Genomic DNA, 23,030 nt, shown 5'->3' with positions numbered 1-23,030 from the left:
GCGCAAGAGCGTGTGTATGTAAAATTACACAATGACCTATCATATATTCTTAAAGATGCGTGAGTAGTCAACGTTCAAGCGTTGACATCGAATCGAGTAGTTTTACCCGACCCGCCTTTAAAGGGCAATCGGCGAAAAAGGTAGAACTACCGGTCCTGATAAGCACCCGTCTGGCGCGCGGGTAGTAATACCCTTCCCGCACAAAATGTGTTATATTTTTTTCTTCATATTATATAAAATAAGAGTTGCTAACAACAACGATAAGAACTAGGAGCCTCTTGAGACCAACCAGCTTAGTTCGGAAAACCTCTCGACTCGACGTGTCGGTCCCCCAAGTTGTGGTTTTACGGTAAAAATACGGATATCAATATAAAGCCCGTAACTTGATATTTGTACTACCACAACTTGATTCCTGTTTGCAACAAAAGCTAAAACAGCGAGCTACTTACAAATAACCGTAATATAAATATTTCATCTATGAACACGACGAGGACGAATTTGAGGAAAAGTTTAGGATAAGAATTAGTTCTAAGGTCACCTAGAAATAAGAAATATGTATCGCTCATTTGGTGCAACAATGATGTAATTGCACTTTAAAAAAAAAATGTTAAATATGTCATTGCGCGGAATGAATATTTGCATCGATAGAATTAATTTTGTGGTGAAATGCAGCGAGATGGCCCAAGTGCCATTGTAATCTAAAATAATTACCAAAAAAAAAAATTAAATTTAAGAAATATCAAATAAAGTTAAAATATTTCGCTAAGATGGCATGAGATTTTATATGACGAGCACCATACGTTTAGATAAAGATGAAATGAATAAGCATTTACATGATGGAAATTACTTATTATGTACTAGAAATAAATTTTTGATGCGAAGAAAATTCAACGCCGTAGATTCATATTACAATAAGAATTCTCTGAATGTATGACTGTCGTGCTGTAGTATGTCTTAGTAAAGTAAATGTTGATCTATTAAATGATCCGTAGCTGGCTGATTTACTATCAGAATTATTATAGATTAAGGATTCAAAGAAATCAATTAAAATAATCAATTATTATAGATTAAGGATTCAAAGAAATCAATAAAAATAATCAATTATAATAGATTAAGGATTCAAAGAAATCAATTAAAATAAGGGGTAGGTCCTAACCTCTAGAGGGATGCAGTAGAATGTTAGGGTAAAAACCCTTTATCTAATAAGTATGTAGCTGATAAGGACACACGTGGGTACAATTACACACCGAAAAACGCTGATATTATTGAAAATATACAGCTTAAACATGTTTCACGATTATTCTTAGGTACTTTGTACCACATTATTCTAGTATTAATGCTATTCGCAATTTTAACTCTTAACATAAATTTTGAAATTCCTTAGATGTAATTTGGTGAAACCTTCACAGTAGAGTCTTAATATTAATCAAAATTATAATCGTTGCAGTAAAAGTTAAATAAAGTAGACGAAAAAATATCTTGTTTTATTTATTAAACATGTACCATTTAACAAATATAGATTTTCTTTGTACGTAAACATTTTATTTATGAACGATATATTATATTATCATAAAATGTTTTTTTAAAAAATGTCAAAACTGAATAACAACTAAAATAAATATTTCGTTCGTAAAAAAGGAGTTTATGGCTAAAAAAGAAAAAAACTCTTTGAATAAGTCAGACACGCAGGTTGGATAGCTTGCACAACTGTGAAACTGGCGTTGTGGGTTTGATTCCCGTCAATTGCAAAATTAATTAGAGAAAAAATCATTTACAAATGGTCTGGATGTTTTTTACGTATTTTTCACATTTACCTTCCCTATCCTTACTATCCCATCCGCAGTCAAGCCCATAAAAGTAGAGGCTTTACTGGTTATTCCTTTGAAGAAGAAAAAACACAAGAAATTTATTCATGCACCGGACTACTCATAGGACAAATGATAAAGGCCGCCTCCAGCACGCCGTGTTCTTGAGTATGTAGGTATACAAAAAGATTAATAGGTAAGTATGTGTATTTATTGGTGAATTAAAAAAAAATATATGAAAAAAAGGAATAATATAAATAAATAAGAGATCCAGGTATTTTTTTTAAATACAAGCAACATTGTGTTTTAAGAGGTAAAAATAAAATAAATTAAATATTTCATAAAAGTTTATTATATTTATAAAGAAACAGCTTATAATGCAAGATGTTAAACATGAATCTTACAAATATTTGATCACAAATAGCTTAGTAAAAAAAGATAAATTTACAAAATTAACATTACCAATCGATAAAATCTGAGGTTCATATTAATCATACGTAAAACTTGACTCATATAAGGATAATAATAATAATTGTTAACAAACTATGTAAATTCAAGTGTGAAAACACTCTTTTGGAATTAAAATGGTGGTATGATCACGATGGGAGGATAGGAGGCAGCCGACGTTGCTGGAAGCTGAGCAGGGGCGATGTGGAACGCAGCGGAGAAGTAGGTGCCTAGAAAGAAAAATTTATATATATTACAAAAAATACAGATCGGTTGAATAAGAGAATCTATTATTTTTTGACATCTCTTTAAAGATGAAGAAGAATATGTAAGTCTGGGTATTAACGGGGCTGACAACCGTCATGGGCTGGTTTAAGTGATCATTTTTTATTAGTGAGATGTCAAAAAACAATATGAAAAATAACTCCTATAATTGGAGATAGTCCAGATTTGTGAATAAGTATTTGGACACACTCAAAATGTTGTAAGAGAATCTATAGTAAAAGTTATATTTATTGGAAAAAAAAACATAAAAAATTAGGACATCCATCGGTATTTTTTATTTAAATTTCACTTGGTAAATACGTGTTTCTTTAAAAACATCTGACCGGTGTTTTAATGCATTTTAAATAAAAAGGGTAGTTTTTAATTAATGTTTTACTTAGTAAATACCACTATTTCTTAAAATCTACTGTGACACGTGTTTCGATGCATTCCGCATCATTTTCAAACACCGTGTTTGAAAATGATGCGGAATGCATCGAAACACGTGTCATAGTAGATTTTAAGAAATAGTGGTATTTACTAAGTAAAACATTCATTATAAATGGATAAATTTTACCACAAAGTGACTGCCGAATCAATTAATGAAAAAAAAGAAAGATTTTATTACAAACTAACAGCCGAATAAATCAATGAAATAATTTCAATCATTTTGAAATTTAGAAAATCGATTTAATATATATTAAATAGATAGGAAAAACGGCGAACAGAGAAATAATAAAAAAGTAACGAAATAAAAATGATATTTAAAAAATAAGTACGAAATTTCAAGATATGGATGATTTTACTTTAAATTTCTTTATTCACATACCGGATTATTAAGTGAAAATTTTAAACGAGGGATAAAGAAGTCTAGGATTTTTTTTCTCAGTGGGAACATGGACAATTGAGGCGAGGCTTTATTTTGTCATATTGTTAAGTATAGGTTTATTTTTATGAATTTCATTTTGTTTCAAAGTGTTTCGTATTTATAATATTTGAGAGTGCAAGTGAAATTTTAATTAAAAATGGATAGATATCATAACAAAGGGACTACTTAATCAATTAATGAAAATACATATAAGTAACGTCAAAAATATGAACCTCAAATTCACAAAACTTGTCAAAATTTGACCTTGTAATGATTTTTTTGCTAAAAAATCAATGAGTCTCCTACGCATTTGTGAATTTGCAAAAAAAAACTATAGTTGATAGAAGAAAACTATGGACGGTATTATTATATGTAAGTATGGAGTAAGTAAATTTATCGAAGTCACTGGAGCCTTGTATGAAGAAAACACTGTGCATGAGGGTAAGCGTATGTGGCTCATTCTTATATTGGTTTAAGATCTCCAAAGGTGTAAAACAGGGATGTGTAATATCACTATGGATGTTTATTGCAAACATGGATGATTGTATAAAAGAATTGAAAGGTTTGTTACATCATGTAACTTGACGATACCTGAAAGTGATAAAGGTATATATAGGTGTTTAAGCAAAGAAATTTTATGGTGAATTTTACGTTGAACAAATCCAACTTTGTAGTTTTTGAAAGAAATGAATGTGTGAAATAATGGCGAATGGGAAAATTTTGAACCAAGTCTATGATTTCGTATATTTAGGAAGTGTGTTTTTAAGGGATAGAAATATTGATAAAGATATAGAAATAACTTGAATGGCACACTGCATTTAGCTGTAGTCAACAAAAAACTAGCAGCGGAATCACAATTCATCCTTCACTAGAACTAGAAGGGCACAACGGATTCCTGACTCCAATATTAAGGTTTAAAAAGTAAGGAAAAGCAAAGATGAAAGTAGACTGAATCCATTCGAAACACTATCATTCGTCTGACGGTTTCTTCAGTTAAATTCCACATAATCAGTTTCTAACCGTGAAATAATAAATTCGTCAACAAATGCAAGGAGAGCAATGCATAAAATCAACTGTTTCTGGAACCTAAAAGTTGAAAGTCTAACGCGCGAGATTTTCATTTCAAAAGTTACATAAGTATTTTTTAACCTCTCCGTGCGTACCGCCCTAGCCGTGCCATAAAATATCAGATCAAATTAGCAATATTTATTGATTATGTGAATGAGCATCATGAGGCAATATTTACTGATTATGTGAATGGCATGTCTTTAAAATGTTGATTAGTTTATTGAATCTATTTTTTTTACAATGAACCTCACGGTGCATGAACCTTCTCATTAACTACTCGAGAAGTTAATAAAATAAAACACATTATTCTTTATTGAAAAGTATCTAAGAAGAAAAAATAGTTAGTTAATAGAAAGGATTCTTACGCTGGAGAACCAGGGATGTAGGAGGACCGTTTTCATAGTAGGGCGACTTTCTGGTTTGGCCAAAAGAAGTTCGCTAATCAGATCTTGGACCAGTTGGCCGACTCCTTGGAAGTGCTGTGCGGGGAAGCAGTAGTCGCACTTGACTATATTGGTGGTGGTTTCTTCCAGAGAGTCATCGAGGAATGGAGACACCTGTAATCAATAGAAAAGCCAAAAGTTTATAGGGTTATTTTTCGTTTTCTCACAAATATTTGCTGATACTTTATGATTTGGGGTTTATTTTTTCTTCTTCTTCATTATATGTTTATTATATATATATATATATATATATATATATATATATATATATATATATATATATATATATATATATATATATATATATATATATATATATATATATATATATATATATATATATATATATATATATATATATATATATATATATATATATATATATATATATATATATATATATATATATATATATATATATATATATATATATATATATATATATATATATATATATATATATATATATATAAAAACGTATAGTTTTGAGTGTTTGATAATGTCTTAATAAGACGAAACGCGTCACATAGATATGTAAATAAAGCTTGAATTTAATCCAAAAACCATATTTAATTCTAGATTTATTAATATATAACCAACAATTCAAAATGGAATTTCATCAGCTGTCTGTAGTTACAATAAGCTTCGACTTGCTCTACTGACTATACGAATGCTCGCATCGTAACGTGTTACGACGAAATGGCTCCGGTCAGTCCCCACCATAACCTAAGTCCTAGTTTTTAAACATTTTTAAAAAAAGATTATTTACACCAAATATTTCAATTTCATACTATTTCTGTAAGCCTAAGCGGTTCATTATTAGAAATAGGTGTCAAATTGTGGTAGAGTGGATTCGAACCGAGAAACTCTGGCTTAAGAGTCCGCGACACTAACCACCGCACCACAACCCGACACATCAAGATATTTTAACATTATCGAAATGCGAAAGCTCACCCCGCTGAGGAAGACGTAGAGCAGGACGCCGAGCCCCCAGGCGTCGGTGTAGGCGCCGCGCGGGCGGCCCAGCACGGCCTCGGGCGCGGAGAACTCGAGCTGCGCGGGCGCCGGCGGCAGCACCTGCCCCCCGGACACGAGCCCGGCGCCGGCCGCGCAGCCCAGGTCTATCAGCTTCACCTGCACCGACCCCGACGGCAGCATGTCCAGCATCACGTTCTCCGGCTGAAATCAAAAGAGATCCATTCATATTATATGTATATTGAAATTTTTTATTTTAACTAGCCAATTTAGCTTAGTCCTAGTTGAAATTGTTATTGAAATCACTATTCATAATGATTAGAATTTTGTCTAATTCTTTTCCCAACAATACTGCACATTTTTATTATAATTCTTAAAATAATTTTTGGGACTTTGAATAATGGATCCAACTACATTGTTCTATTTTAGGTAGGGGAGGCGTGAAGGATTGAACTATCCACCTTTAAATGAGTCGAATAATAGATTCTCAGAACTCATTTCGCGACTCGATCGCACTCATCTATTAGTTACCGCGAGTTTGTGGTCTCACTTCCGCGTATTTCGTTCTGGAAGCGATACATTGATTAACATTGGTTTTAATGGCATTAACACCTACACACTCACCAAAACCCGGCATACATCACAATCTGTTTTTATCTTAGAAAATTCCTGTTTTCTATGAAAACCAAAAATAATATAGTATATTAATATATCGATATCCAAGTTGCATTTGAATATGTGCTTATTTTTATGTACTTGTGATATATAATAAAATAAAAAGTAAACAGTTTTTACCACACATATTTTACTTGATTAAAGTGGAGTTCTACAAAAATCAATAAATACATATTTTACTTGATCAGATTATTATATATATGGAAAAAAAAACTATATAGCTGTTACATAATTATTTAAAATGCAGTTCTACCAAGAAATGTCGGTACAAAACTTAAATAGCTGTAGGTAGAGGTAGGTAGTAACAGATGCACTTTAAAAAAAATATTGTCTGTTTTGGCAGCGCCATCTATAAAAAGTTTGTTAAAGCAATCATAAATATTGCTCATGGGGACAGCGTGCTTCTTGACATTTGCTAAAAAATTGTATACCCGCAAGGAGAAAAACATTTTACCTAAAAAGATCTGTTGCACAGTAAAAAGTTCAATAAGTGGCTTGATATTTTTTAAAAATACATTTGATTATATTTTTAAACTTTAAAAACGATCCGCTGAAAAATCAAGTTTTTTGATATATGACGTTGTTGAAAGGAGCGAGGGATATGGTATTAGTAAAAATGATGTAAAATAAATGGCTTACTTTGATGTCTAAATGGGAGATATTGTTGCCGTGAAGCCAGTCGAGCGCCGAAGCAAGTTGCTTCATATATCCGGCGACCATCGATTCATTATATTCCTTCTTCTCTGTGACGTAATTGAAGAGATGGGGTCCACGAATTCTGTAAATAAAAACAATTTTACAGATTATAATGAAAAAGCGCATTTTTATATTGAAAAATTAGTTAAACTTAGATAAGAACGACACATCATTTACGTATTTAGACATTATTTTTAATCAAATTTTACAAGTGAAGAATAAAAGACGGTGTGAAAGTAGTAGTAGAAGTATTTTTTTTTAAAAGTAAAGAAACTAAAACATTTAAAAAAGTTTTAAAAAAACGTATTTGTATAAAAAATTTAAATTGTTGCTAATCTGATTACTCCTACAGTGAAACGGGGTGTAGTAAGTTGTAGTAGTAGTAATATAAAATAATAATAAAAAGTTAGCATATAACTATATTTAAATAAAAAATGAAAGTATAAATGAGGGAAAAATAAATGCGGATGACGAGAAAATGACTAAAAGAGGATGTTTGGAAAGGAAAACAGAACAAGAAAGACTTGGAGAAACTAAATCCATTAGAACCTGAAATTTGGTCGTGGGTGCAGAAGTGAGGAGTGTGTGTCAAGACAGATACATACATATAGACGAGCTTGGGGTTCCATCCTCTCTGCCTACCCCAGTTGTAGTATTCCTAAGTATTTAGTATAACTGTATACTTACAGGTCCATAACAATGGTGTCGGTAAGTGGTGCCGGGGCATTCCTGAAGATGGCCAGTGCTCTGGGCAGCGCAGAGTGTTGAGTCGATGCAAGCAGTCTGTATTCTCGCAAAGCAGCCTCACTGCTGGTCTGCTTCAGCAACACTTGCTTCAGGGCTACTCTCTGTCCTGTACCGCGATCCCGAGCCACACGAACGACACAGGTCCTTCCTCGCCCCAGTTCTTCCAGTTCCTCGTATCTTTAGGATAACACAAAAATACATTAGTCAGGATATATAATATATACAGGAAGGTGCTGTCATGGAGTACTTGGCTACATAAGTGTTGGCCGGCAGAGACAACAAGAAGACCAGAACAGCCCCCCGCCATCTGAACCATACGCAATAATGTGAAGCTCAACAAGCTGCTCTCATACGTGACCATCGCTCAGAGAGGCGTCCTGCCCAACACATAGTCATGCTCCAGCCTAAGAAGACCGATAAAATGTCGCGATAATATGGGAGCTCCACTATTCCCCTACCCAGACTCGACCGATCGACAACTTTTTAAAAATACTTTTTTTTAAATTTATTTTATACACAAATAATAAATATATTGTATATTTTATCATTTTTACGATTAATATAAGCTGAATGTTTGATTTGTAAATTAATATTTTTTTAATAATGAATGAATAAATAAAAATATTCAATCAATAAAAACATTAACATCATATAATTGTTAAATAAACAACATATAGAATATATATTTTACAGAAAATATGGAAATTTCTATACAAAGTACAGTAAAACTTCGATATAACGGATTACTTAGGGGGGGGGGGGGGGGGTGTCTGATAAAACCGAAAGTCTGTTACTAAAAATAGGTTTTAAATACAGCATTTTTTTAAACTATGAAAAATGCATGTAGATATAATGAAACAATACTAAACGCGAACAAAATTATATTTATTGTCTTCGGACACTGGTCGTGAAGTGACGTTGCTGTTTGATATCGACGCGCTTGCTTTGAAGAAGGAATCAAGTTGTCTTAACACTTTGTAAGTTGGCTGTTTTTTTTCATAACTAACTCTCTTAAATTACTAACCTGCATATAATATAGTTGAACTTCGTTATCTGACAAATAGTCAATAATTTGACCAAATTTTTCGTCTGTTATATCCGAAGTGTTTTTAAAAATAGAGGTCAGTTAAATCGAGGTTTTACTGTAAAGACATTTGGAATGGAGTTGATATCCTACCTTCGTAGGAATTGCTGCCTTTCCCACAAGCAGCTGTCTTCAGGTACTATTCCCGGAGGTCCAGACAGGTCAGGCTTGGCGTCAGCTTCCAGGATCGTTGTGATTCCATTTTCTGGGGATTCCACTCGAAGCTCGCAAGAGCTCTGAACAGACCCCAAATCATTAGAGATGGAGCAAGTGTACACGCCGCTGTCCGTCGCATTGCAGTTAACGATGACCAGTTTGGCGATGCCGTCCTTCGACAAGCTGATGGAGTGTTTGCCGGCGTGTCTAAGCACCCTGGTTTCTGGGAAGGTCTTTCTCCATAGGGCACTGGTGTGGCGGATTCCTCGGCGGAGGGAACACTGGAGAACAGCCGTTGCTCCAACAGCGACTGAGGTGTCAGTCAGACGTTCATTGAGTTCAGGAGCGGATACTTCGTTAATTATTCCATCTCCAGGGGACACGTCGGTCGCTTTCTTTACCGTGAAACTTGATTTTCTAAACCGAAACCCCCAGGGTCTACGAGATCCTGCAGCGCCGTACTCCGGGGAATCAGATGCCTGAAAGAATTATATACAAATAAATACATAATTATAATAGCGTGTATCCTGTAATAACAAGGAAATTATAATTGCTTAATTTTTTTTCGCAGATACTTTGTGGCATAATTTATAAACTTTATAAAATTAAACAATTTTATTTTTAACCACATTTCTATTGTCATCATCCCCTAATGTTTAACCCTGAATAAGAAAAGTTTTTTGTCGAAACCGGTTGGAGAAAAAATGCACCAATAAAAAGCGATTAAAACAGAGATATATTATTTTACAAAATAAATCGTTATTTTTTTGTTAATTTAAATTATGTTTTTACTGAAGTGAACCTTCCTTAGGAATAGGTTGAGAAAGAATATAAATACAAATTTATGAGGCGTATGAAGTCGGATATAGATGCATTGGAAGGCCAGGAAAAACTCGTCATGATCAAGTATTTCAAATAGTTAGCCGTGGTTAGATCAGGAGTTGTACTACCATAATCGGCGGGTATGTATGAGAAGATGCAAATGTGGAAGGGCCAATTTTTTTTAAAGACAGTTTGGCGAGGCGTTTCTTTGCTTTCTATTTTCTCTGCATGCCCCTACGAGGGAGCTCCTTTATATTTCGATTGTAAGTTGGTTTTTCAAATGACATCTACAACTGACTTTTTTATTTTAAGTTTTACTTGGTAAATACCAATATTTATTAAAATCTGTTGTGACACACGTTTCGATGCATTCCGAATCATTTTCAAATATACTTGGTACGGACCAAGTAAAACTTTTAAAATAAATAGATATTACCACAAAGTGACTGCCGAATCAATTAATGAAATCAAATGTAAAAATTAAAGGATATGTTTTGTTTGCAAGAATTTTAACAAAATCTTGACAATATTTAAAACCAATACCGTTAAGTTTTTCGTACTGACGGTGGTTTTATTACGTTTTTTAATAGGTTTTTTAGAGGAATAACTGGCTATGCCTCTACTTTTAGAGGCTTGTCTTCGGGTAGGATAGGGAAGGTAAATGTGAAAATACATTACAAACACCCAGATCAATTGAAAGTAAATATTTCTTGAACTTAATTTGCAATCGGTGAGAGCCGAACCCGCGACGCCAGTTTCGCAGTCGAGTGTCTACCCAACTACTCCACGACGCCCGCATGGAAGTGGTTGGGTAATCGATGTGATAGCAGCCCTGGTTTGTTTGTTTTTAACGACTATGGCAATTTGAAACTGGCTGTTGATGCGTGCTACCAGGAAGTCAATAAAATAGAAATTAAGATAAATTACCTGCAATATGGGGTTAATGTGATTGGAATCGATGCCTTAGCGTATGTCCATTTGTTTGTTTTACAATGTATGAGTACAAACACATTCCATTAGAGTGTGCAAATTATTTTAAAAGGTTTTCAAGTTTGCTTTTTCTCAAACTAAGTAAGAAAATGCATCATTTAATTGATTAATATCTGAACAGATATAGATGTTAAGGCGGGATATTCCATGGCCCGTAACGTAATTTTCTTTAAACCCAGGTAAGATTTTAAGTAATTTTTTTTTTGCTTAAAACATTATTTTTCTTTTGAAAAATTAGATTTATTCGAAATAAATAAATGGTTTTGAAAAGAAAAGAAATATTGTTGTAAGAACCAGTAGTTATAAACATTAAGATTGAGATGATCTTTAGAAAAAAACCTAAAAACATATTTGTTTGCTAAATAATTTCCACTATCTCATTTTCTACGATTCAATCACAGTATAGCACCCTTGAGGTAGAATTTTACAAAAATGACCCTTTGTAAATTATCCAAGTAGTATTTTTTTCCAAAAAGCCTAATTTTCCTGACTTCCATATTCTTGTTTATATGTGATGAGATGTTGAAAATGTAAAATAACTAAGAGAAGAAACAAAGATTTCTTAGATAACAAGTATTTGGACACACTCAAAAAATGTTATGCATAAAGTGACTACTTAAACCAGCGAATGACGTAAGATTTCATTAACTTTTCTAGATAACTTCTTCGTGTGTATTGAGATACATATAAAATGTTGAAAACAATTCCATCTGAGATCATATTCAGTCTCTGTGTACAAAGCTTTCAACACATTTTAAATATTACTGAAGTACCCAATATGTTGGTAGAAGGGGGGTGCATTCTATACAGGTACATTAGCAGTGCCACCCTACCTTCCTCGAGTGGCATATAAGAACACATCAAGTACCTAACCTACTTTGTCAAGTAGTAAAACGTTACATTACTATCCATTATCCATTTCCTACACTGATTAAAAACCCTATGCTCGCCACTGGTTATGTGATGTATACAACAAAATTTTAAACAAAATTTGAAATAATCTTATTTGAATTAAAACCTAAATCTTATGGCAATATCTATCCATTTTTTATGATGCGAAATGCATAGAAACACATGTCACATAAAATTTTAATAAAAAGTGGTATTCATAAAATATAACTTGAAATAAATAAAAATCAAAACCATTTTAGACCTTTACAAAAAGTATCTGCTATTGTTTAAAATATGCGTACATTATATTATAAAAATCTCCTAAAGTAAAAAAAAGTAAACCTATCTCCTAAAGAAAACCGATTGCTTTGAAATTTCCACACAACGTTACATTCGAATACATGCGCGTTTTAATATATGTATTTATTCTCCTCTCTGTATAAAAAATAATCAAGAAAAGTTTTTAAAATATATGTAATTTAAGTTATGTTATTCACTGATTGTTGTTTTCGATTTTCTGGAAGTCTTACCAATGTACGAACTCCCACAATCGCAGTTTAATTTATTTACCATACCAATATTATCTAATATTTTTTTAATAATTATTTTCTGATGAAATGTAAAATGCTGGTTTACACCATCAGCGATTTATTTTAATATTCTGCGATGCGATGTTTGATTTATGCAAATGATTATTTTCCAATTAGTTTTGACATTTTCATTATTTGAATCGGCTGAGTACAGAACGACTTTGGTCCAATTAATTTTATTTTAACGCGCCAATATTGCGGCATGGTTTAAAATATATCGCGAGAGTAGATCGCATATTTTGATTATGATCCCTATCCGCGACACAATGGTGTTTAGGGCATCGTATCGACGCGATATTAACTTGATCATTAATTATTTGAAGGCAAGGTAATCAGTTCTGAGCTCCAGGTACTTGAATTTAGGAGCGGAATATATAATATGGGATACAGGTAACGAAAGTGCTTTACTGCTTTATGGGAAAGGATATGGAGATGGAATAATAGGGGAGCAAAAGGATAATAAGTATACTCCTTACTTTAACCGTTAGAGTGCTGAGAATCGATAAATCAACCCTAATATATTGTATTTAGCCAAGAGCGCGGCCCGTCGATATGACGACGATGGCACCAGTGCATTTTGGGGATCGACCTAGGAGGTTGTGTCGCTGTGTGCGCGTTTTTAAAGCTCCGATTCGTCAATAATATCCACAAATTAACAAATTGAAACAAAGACAAACGTTATCTATATAAACGTATTTATTGCTTTTGCCCTTACAATGTAGCATTCGTCCAAAAGTGATGATGAAAGCGATTGAAATACTCAAAGTAGTGATAGTGTCGTATGAAATAAGAATGTTTTCCAATGGGAGGATTGATAGTGAAAGATCCGAGGAAAAGCGATTCACATGAATGAAAATTTTGTGTTGTTTTCTTAAATTGCATTTATATAGTATGTGTATGCTTTTTTATTTTATATTTTATTGTGAAAGAAATACATAAGATCAGTCAATATTTGTGTTTTTAGCATTTACACAAATATATCAATTGAATGCTATTTCTGTGAGCCTAAGTGGCTCATTATTAGAAATAGGTATTAAATTGTGGTAGAGTGGGTTCGAACCAAGAAACTCTGACATCAACCACGGGACCACCCGATACTCGAAAAAAATATGGTTGATTTTATACATACCTAATAAAAAGGACCATTTTAAATTTATGTTTTATTTGATGTATTAATTATAAAAACGAATCAGTAAAAGTGATTGGAGAAATAAGTCGGGAACGCTTTAACGCAAATAAAATTCTATGAAAGTTAAAATGGCGGGAGCTTTACATAAAAAATAACGTTAACATTTATATTTTATAAACTCCATTGCTAAAATTTCAATTGGTTTCTCCAATTATGTATCAAATACTTACGCAAACATTTACGGTATTGGAGGCGGACCCAGTGCGTGCCAAGCAATTGTCGAATTTACTGAAACCGCGTAAAAACTATATTCGCACGAGCGAAAGGGTACTTCCGACCTATTTGTATATGCCGGAACGTATATTGAAAGTTGAAATCCTAAAAATATTTATACTCTCTCTATCGCGTTGTTTTCAAATACTATCTCGCTTGTGTAAGCTGACTTAGGTTACAAGGATTCGGCGAACTTTTTCCCGTGAAAAAAGATATTATTAATATTAAAGATCACATTTTTAATATTTAAAGCATTTATTTACTTTGTTTACAGCACTTTGAGTGTGTCCAAATATTTGTTCACAAATCTGGATAATCTCCAATTAGGAGATATTTTTTATTATTTATATTGGAAGCACTAACTTTGTAATTTTTCATTTTATTATACAGATGTAAATGTGTTTTTAAATCTCTGTAAATATTTTATCAAAACTTGATTATAATGTCTACCGGTTAGCTTCGAAACCGATAGCATTATAATTAAGTTATAATAAAATATTTAAAGTGATTTTAAAACAAAGTTACATTTTAATTTTAAGATGTAACTTACATTATTTTTTGACATCTCAATTTATCAAAAAATAACATTTACTTTGTGGTTGGTCATTTATATATTTTTTTTTAAAAAAATGCTAGTAATGTTAGTACATAATCACTCACCGGGATTTTAGTCTACCGGTTTCGAAATATACTTCTTTTCTCTCTTCTTCGTCTCTTCGTCAGGCATGCAAACAATCATACACGTCACTACTATAGCAGCGGTTGTAGCGATTGTCCTGTCGAAGAGACGGGTACGTCTCAAAACCGGTGGGCAAAAATCTCAATGACTCTTCTAACATTTTTATAAAAATAAATAAGAAGTTTAAAATTATAGTTATAAAAAATAAATTCGAGGATACATTAAAATATATCCTGGAGGTGTGAAGACAGAGAACTGCTAACTTCTATCAAAAGAAGAAAAGCCACATACTTTGGCCATATATTCCGTGGAGAAAATATACCCTTCTACTTCTAGCTTTTAGTAGAGGGAAAGGTAGAGAGCAGACGGGGCTTGGGGCGTAAAAGAACATCATGGCCCAAAAATCTTCGACAGTTTGTAATATTGCTGGCCCATAATCAGGCTGGCCCAGGATCATGTGGAGTTCAAGGAGATGGTCACCAACCTCCGATAGGAGTGGCATGAAAAGGTGAAGAAGAATACCAATAACCGAATTATTTAAAGAAATTTCGCTTGCAACACCGTGTACTAATGTGAAATGATAATAAAAAAAACAATAAGATAGATTTAGTGTGAGAGATAGAGAGAGAAATACAATTCAAAAGTCACACAGAAAATATTCTGTTTCTTTAATATTTACACTATCATCGTCATTAATAGGTTTCAATTGGTAATACTGATATTAATGGTTTGTAATAACTAAAATATGAGATATATCCGTGATTCGATTTATTGTCGAAATAACGAGAAAAACGTCAGTACACTGGCCAGCAATTTACAACTTTTATTTTGTAACTGGCATGAAAATACCTGATCTTTATGTGCTTTGCATAGTTGAATTAAAAAACGAAAGCAAAAAAATTAGATTTTTTAGTTATGGATATTTTTAATTCTGATGACGACTAAAGTTTATGTAATTATTTATATGTAAATAAATATAAACTAATAATGCTATCGTATTCCAAGTTAATTTTTTTTAAATCCTTATCCGCACCCCAATGGTGCATAGGGCACTGCATAATACAAACGCAGTATTATTTTGATCGTTAACCATGAAGGAAAGGTGATCAGCCCTCCGCTTCAGGTACCAGTCCAGGGTAATATCGAATAAATAGTACAGTGAAAAAAATCACTTATATTTATTTTACCCCCCCTGGGAATCGAACCCGGGACCTCCAGAACGGTAGCCGAGCGTGCTGACCATTACACTACGGAGGCGAACATTCCATGTTAATAAGTTAATATATTTCCACTCCATAATTATTAACATTTTTTTTGAATCCCTTAGACCTTAGACTCCAACATAACATAGATACCAACCAATATTACGGTTTCAATGTATGTGGTCCATACAAACAATGATATGACTGTAACATCAAAACCTTACGTGATACAAGCTTGTCACCATATTATAGACTTTGAATAATAATGATTGACTTAGTCCAAATCAGTCATCAAAATTTCAGTACAAAATCATTTTTGACTAGTATTATCGATTATCGAATCGCCGCCTAAAATCTGTTTTACTTAAAAAATATTTTGATAACACGAATTACTATGCTAGTAAGAAAATTTTCTTACTGCGTCCTAAGCCATGAAGGTTGACTGACATACATATATCAAGTCAATTTTCACTTTGTAGAATTTCCATATTATTATATGTAATACTTGTGACTAGAAGCTATTATAAATTAATAATTCAACTGATATTAAAAGGCTCTTATCAATGGCATGCATTCCATAAACATAAGTAGAAAAGCAGTGCCTCCCTTATAAGTAGGTACTTTACTTAACCCCCTTATATCTACTGCCTAGAGTATAACGTATGTTGGATAACAAAAAAAAAATTAAATTCTTTACTGAAAACTCTTGGTGGAACTGCATTTTATAGAATAAAGTAAAAACTATTTAGTTTTATCCACATAAATTTTATTTGATCAGCGACCGGGTTTCAATCAGAACAATCAGAACCTAAAAGCTGGTAGTGTCAAAAGTCTGCGTAATCGGACGGCATGTGTGACTAGATGTATGGATGTGAAGGAAGCGAGGAGTATATGTCAGGACAGAAGAGTGTAGCGTTCCATCCTCTCTGCCTATCCCTGCGGGTAAACGGCGTGATGTTAGTAGTAGTAAAACTGTGTAATAATTACTTTCTCTAAGTTTATAACCATCACGCCGATTCCCCGCAAAGGTAGGCAGAGAGAATAAAACGCCATTATCACCCTGTCTTTGCAAACATTATTCGCCTCTTCCACATTCATACATCTCCTCATACGTACCGGCCGATTATTTCAACTCCTGACCCGTCCGCTTTCAAGTATTTAACATACCTGATTGTGCCAAGTTTTCCTCGGTCTTCCTCTGCTTCTTTTTCCAGCGATATTTGCCTCATAAATTTGTTTTAACGTTCTTTCCTCACTCATACGTTCTACATGTCCAAACCATCTCAACACACCATTCTTAATTTTATCGATAATTCGGTAACCTCGCATTCTTTCCGTATTTCGGCATTCGAAAATACATCGTTTTACCGCACATTCGTCTGAGGGATCGCATTCCACATTACTTTCTCCGCTTTTTTAAATATCGACCCATGGTACATATATTCTATAATCACTATTGTGCATTTAACAAATTTGCCATTCATACCGATTTTGGTAAGGCCCATAATATTACTTCTTACCTTCATTTATATGTCGAATTTATATCAAAACGAAAGACGATATAAAATTTAGACTCAATGGCACCTCCCAAGTCATACCCAAAAGAAAAGCAGTTCCGTATTAAATCAAGCCCACTTGTAGAAATGTATAAATAATTACGGCTCAGAAAATATCGAGATATTAAATTTAATATACCCTTTTTTAATTCTTACTGAAATTATCTGTTTTTCGTCAAAAGAATCCTCAAAGGTTAAATTCCCAATTTAGTACCTTCTCCCTCTCACCTAAGGTACTTTGGATACCCTCGGATATTGTTTCGCCTGTTTGGAGGCGTGTTGTTATTTCGTGCGTGTATTTACAAACACAACCAAAACATTTATAATAAAAATATAATGGTACTTTGACTAGAAGGGTATTTTTATCGATTGTCGCGCGGTATGATCGATAATCCTGAAATTATCCGGAGCAGTGGTCTGTATGTTCCCGATAGTAACCTAAGACAGCGTCGGCATATTTTTTTTTATTTGAATTACCAAACGTCCATGTGACTCTGAAATCTAGCTACGGCTTATGCAACACCGCTTATCATGACCTTAACTCAGGCTTCAACTTTTTAAGTTTCATGGCCTATGCCTACTCGTGAGTGGATTTACTCTTTATGTTTAAAGTTACTATAATTTCATGTAATTCATGAGTGAAAAATCTAGGCAAAAACACATAGATTGATTCACATACAGGACCAACCTGCCGATGGTTATGCCTGTAGGAAGAGCTACCGCTATGTTGAACATTATCACATTATTGATCTGTTCCATGTGTCTGGGGGGGTATTCCAAAACGAAATTTATCTACATCTTTAAGTCTTCTTGCTTACTTTTAATATATAGGTACGCCTTGAATATTGTTTGTTATGTATATATTATTTTTTTTGTTGAATAAAATAGAATTGAATAATTGAATATGTAAATAAATGATAGGTTTTAGATAGAAATAAATGAAATTTGATTTGCAGTAATTTAATTGATTTAACATTACTTTGGGTCAAATTTTATGAAGCGTAAATGTTGAAATGTCCGCCTCCGTAGTGTAGTGGTCAGCACGCTCGGCTACCGTTCTGGAGGACCCGGGTTCGATTCCCAGGGTGGGTAAGAATAAATATGAGTGATTTTTTCACTGTAATATTTATTCAATATTACCCTTGACTGGTACTTGAAGCGGAGGGCTGATCACCTTTCCTTCATGTATAAACGATCAAGATAACACTGCGTTTATATGACGCAGTGCCCTATGCACCATTGGGGTGCGGATAAGGGTCTTATTATTATTAAATGTTGATATAAATAAATATGAAAATACCTTTCGACGTGATTTTTATTATTTTGAAATAGTATACGTATTAGCTTTACTCAGCCACGTTTCGCTGTGACACAGTCTGTTCACACTATTGAAATAAAATAGAAAGCGACACATTTTTAATACGTTTTATTTACACTACTTGTGAAGGACACGATACTTGTGAAATACAATGAAAACTGTCCAAGCAACTGAAAGGAATGAAAATAAAAAATAAATGAAACATTACGCAATCGAAAACATTAAAAAAGCCAAATGACAGTAGCTGTCAAGAGAAGCATGCTGCCCGCCATTAGCATTGTTAAGTTTAGGCTGCCCACGAAACAGATGGCGCTGCCATTGATTTAAGATAAATGTTTTTTTGCATTGTGTAAACCTGTCACAATTGTATGCTAGCATTTATGATTCTATTGTGTCGAAATTTCTAAGCGATCTGAAAATAACTTTAATAGATTTGAGATTTTGAAAAAACCAACTCAATTTACGAACACATTTGGTGGCCAATTATTAAACACACCCAGAATAAATAGATTTTATTATTACTAAGAGTAAAGAATGTGGTCTTTTCTCATTGTTTTTATTCTATAAAGTAAAGTACGTTGAGAATTGTTTTTTTTTATGCTAAATGATTTTTTTTATGTTAAAAATATGGATGATTTCAATTATTTACAAAAATATAATTTTCACGCGTTTTTTTTTTCGGGAAGAAAAAAAGAGTTAGATAAAAGATTTAAGTAGGATGTAAGTGCTCCGCGCTTACCTACCATAGTCGTTTGCACTTTTTGTCTCGGTCTTGCGACTCGTGCGAATGTGTAATTTAGACCAAACGACGATTGGTGTGGCGCGCATAATGTAACGAGAAAATACCGAAAGGAGTCAAGTGAAATAACACACAAAAATATAAAAATACAATCTGTTTAAGGATGTTATTACTCACCCGTACTTACCGTTCGAAGCGATGACCTTGTCTTGGACAGTCCAATGTGTTAACATACCATATATCGCTCACTCCTTTCAAGAACGTCATAAATAAAAAAAAACTTGATTTTTCAGGAGAACGTTTTCAAAGTTTTGAAATATAATACAATGTATTAAAAATAAATATCAAGTCACTTATTGAATTTTTTACTGTGCAACAGATCTTTTTAGGTAAATCCTGAAGGTTTTTTCTCCATTTGAAAAATATTTAGTATATTTGAAAATATAATTAAACAATACCTTTTCTTCAAAATACAAAAACAACATTTTCTGCCCTGTAGCGGGTAAATACTAAGTTAAAAATATGCCTCTTTTGCTGGGATATAGTAAATTTTCTGAGCATTCCGATAACATGCACAACTAAAAATGAACGATTTTTGATTTATGACGTTCTTGAAAGGAGTGAGCGATATGTATTACAGCTTAGAGTACCTATTGCATATATCTTCCGTTTGTTTAACAAAGCGATACTTTGTATAATACATACATTCAGTTCAGCTGAAGGCTTTTATACTAACAAAAAAAATTGTTTTAAAAAGGGTTTCTTTTATAGATTAAAAAAAAAATATATATTTTTTTTTAAAACTGTCGCACTGTCCAGTCTTTCTGTAGGAATTTCGAACAAAGAAAAACACTGATATGCAAAAAAACTGATAATTCTTATTTTAAACGAACAAAATAATTAATGTACAAAAAACATGTTTTTTTTTTAACACAATTATTTTGTTCGCCGCATTGCTCCGTCTTTCTGGAGAATTTTAATTTAACTAAAAATATTGATATTAAAAAACTGAAAACTTCTATGAACAAAACTGCTCATTTTTACTTTTTACTAAAGGATAGGTACTCTAGACTGAATTATTATTCATTAGTAATATGATTTTTTAAATGAAACTTCTTAGCTTTTTATCTGTTCAATTAACGTGACGCGTCATGTTTAATAGACACATTTCGTTAAATGAGAGAGAAGAAAGATATAACTTAGAGAGAAGGAGAAAGAGAGGTATACATTCCGACGGCACGGGAGTGGAGCAAAAGAGAGCGATAGAGAGAGATAGAGCCCTTTGTAGATATAAGTTGTCAATATTTTTTATGAAATTTTTGTATTGTTGCAAGTCTATTTGAGATGCTCTCTCTCTCTTTTACATTAAATATCTTATTCATTATTTCTTTTAAAGATGTTTAATTTTTATCACGTGTACGGTACTGCATGTACAATTTTTTAACCACTTTTATTTTTAGTACTCCGGTTTTGACGAATACCTTGTCTTTTCCAGGGATGGATACATGCTGAGAAGACAAGGTGTCTCTCGAAACTGGTTGTAATTTTTTTCACTCTCCCTATCAATCATTGTTTACTTTGTGTAATACAACTTTAAAGTGGTATCACACAATGTGAACGTTGATTGATAAGGAGTGTTATATTACCATACCACAAAAATAACAATCCTTTTAATATAGGGTATTTATTTGATGTTTGGTTTTTAAACTGGCAACATTGTTTCAACAGACTGTCAATTTGACAGTTTACAATTGATTTTTAGTCAGCACGTTTTGCCATTTCAAATTTTTGGTTAAATGGTGTCAATAAACAGAATTGCCGAATTCGGAGTGTAGAAAGTCCAGAAGCCATTGTCGAGACGCCCTTACATGCATTAAAAGTCACTGTTTGGTGTGCTTTATGGGCAGATAGAATCATTGGCCCATATTTTTTAAAAGACGATGCCGGCCAGAATGTTACGGTCAATGAAGCGCTACAGAACGATGATTACTGACTTCCTAAGTTAAATGGAATTGATGTGACAGAGCTGTGGTTTCAACAAGATGGCGCAACATTCCAGACGGCGGGTGGCACTACCAATTTACTGCGGGAAATTTGAATTTGTGTACCTCTAAAAAAATATCCTTTTAATATTTAGAAGAAAAATAGATGCTGATAAATATCTCTAAAATTGGGTTAGTGCAATCTTCATGCTGGTTAATGATCTATAGGTTGTTCTCAAAGACTGTTTCATCCACACCATGTCTTGGAACCATTCGACAGTGCGTGACTTACCAAGGTGTCGGTATTGGCTTCTGACCAGCGCCGCTGGGATGAACCCTCGTTGTCCTGGCTTTTAGTCGACGATGAAGGTGTTGGGGAGGGAATGTTTATAGTATTGGCCTTTGTATGCGGCCTTGTGGTTCTATGGGCTGCCAGATCGCTATCGGCCTTAGCATTCCAATTATCCTCGTTCCATCTGCTTGATTAAGTTAATATAAAGTTTAACATATGTTTCACTGGAAATCTCATTTTGAAATTTCATTTTGAGCGTGTCCAAGTCTTTGTTCACAAGTCAAAGTTTGTCCATTTATATTGACATCTCAACATAGATGAATACCTTAGTCTGGCCTAACGATATGTCAAAGGCTGGTTGAAGCGATCACAATATACGCGCGAAAAATTTCACCATTCTACCCTTCTTTTACATTATAGTTTTCGGCACCAAAAAAAATAGTATTTGTCAATCATGAGTTGAATGGTGAATGTTATGCGTGTATAAAGTGATGACAGGTCTTAAGCCCTGTAAATACTCAGACTTCACATTATTTTTCATCTATGTTATGATATCAACAACATCCTTTGCTCTTTTCTGTGAATGAACACACTTAAAATATTGTGTGTCATATTTACAGTGAATGTTTCTTAGACATGGTTATTAGGTGATCTTGTGGATTTTTTTTCCAAAATTTAATTATATTTCCATGCTATTTTCCATACTTTTTTTCCAAATCAAACCCAACCCTACAGATGCATTTCATTGTATTAAAGCAGTAATGACATGAGCCAAGATTTATAGTGCTGACCCGGTGATATCTTTGGGAGAAAAAACACTTTGATATATTTTGAAAAAAAATAGTTAAAAAATATAGAGAATAACCAAAAAAATTAACTTTAAAGGATTACCCAAAAAAACATGTCATTATTTTTTTTATTATTTTTTTAATCCTATTTAAAAATATATTTATCTCCATAATCCATCACCACTACTTTGTCTATTAACCCTTAACCAATCTACCTACAATTGTTTATTTCAATAAAATATATTTACCTTAATTAAATCCCCTTAAGAAATGATCCTGTATTTACAAATGAGGCTTTTGTTTAAATTCACTTATCAATGGAAATTTGTTGATTTCTCTACAGAAACAAAGACTGTCAAATAATTATAATTTAACCCCCAATACCACAAGTATATTAAACTGTATTTCAACATTGATTGAAACACACATTTTGTATAATAATTGTGAAAAATTTTGACAAAAAAAAACACAGTGGGTGTACACCAATATTAATATCTACTGAAAGTCGAAAGGTTATGTATGTACTAAGTGTTATTTCAGGTAAGTATTTC

At 32.9% G+C, this 23,030-nt stretch overlaps 1 protein-coding gene across 6 annotated transcripts in view; it reads right to left on the bottom strand.

Moving 5' to 3' along the window:
- Positions 1-2,141: 2,141 nt before the first annotated feature.
- trio (trio Rho guanine nucleotide exchange factor) overlaps positions 2,142-23,030 on the bottom strand; it is a 502,261-nt gene continuing 481,372 nt past the window's right edge. For 5 of the 6 annotated variants that reach the window (XM_088260963.1, XM_088260966.1, XM_088260965.1 and 2 more), the window contains 7 exons: positions 21,692-21,878; positions 9,166-9,707; positions 7,929-8,165; positions 7,185-7,323; positions 5,850-6,074; positions 4,818-5,009; positions 2,142-2,482 (listed from right to left, as the gene is read on the bottom strand). In XM_088260963.1, the coding sequence (XP_088117089.1) occupies positions 2,402-2,482; positions 4,818-5,009; positions 5,850-6,074; positions 7,185-7,323; positions 7,929-8,165; positions 9,166-9,707; positions 21,692-21,878 (1,603 nt within the window). In that variant the 3' untranslated portion in view covers positions 2,142-2,401. The remainder of the gene's footprint in view (positions 2,483-4,817; positions 5,010-5,849; positions 6,075-7,184; positions 7,324-7,928; positions 8,166-9,165; positions 9,708-21,691; positions 21,879-23,030) is intronic. The other variant, XM_088260964.1, reaches the window with a different exon arrangement.

This window comes from Brachycentrus maculatus, unplaced genomic scaffold (genome assembly GCF_059751285.1).
Source record: "Brachycentrus maculatus isolate JH-2025_06_01 unplaced genomic scaffold, ASM5975128v1 h1tg000144l, whole genome shotgun sequence".
Taxonomy (NCBI): Eukaryota; Metazoa; Arthropoda; class Insecta; order Trichoptera; family Brachycentridae; genus Brachycentrus; species Brachycentrus maculatus.
The sequence above is the reverse complement of the archived record's forward strand: the minus strand, read 5'-3'. Positions and strand labels throughout refer to the sequence as shown.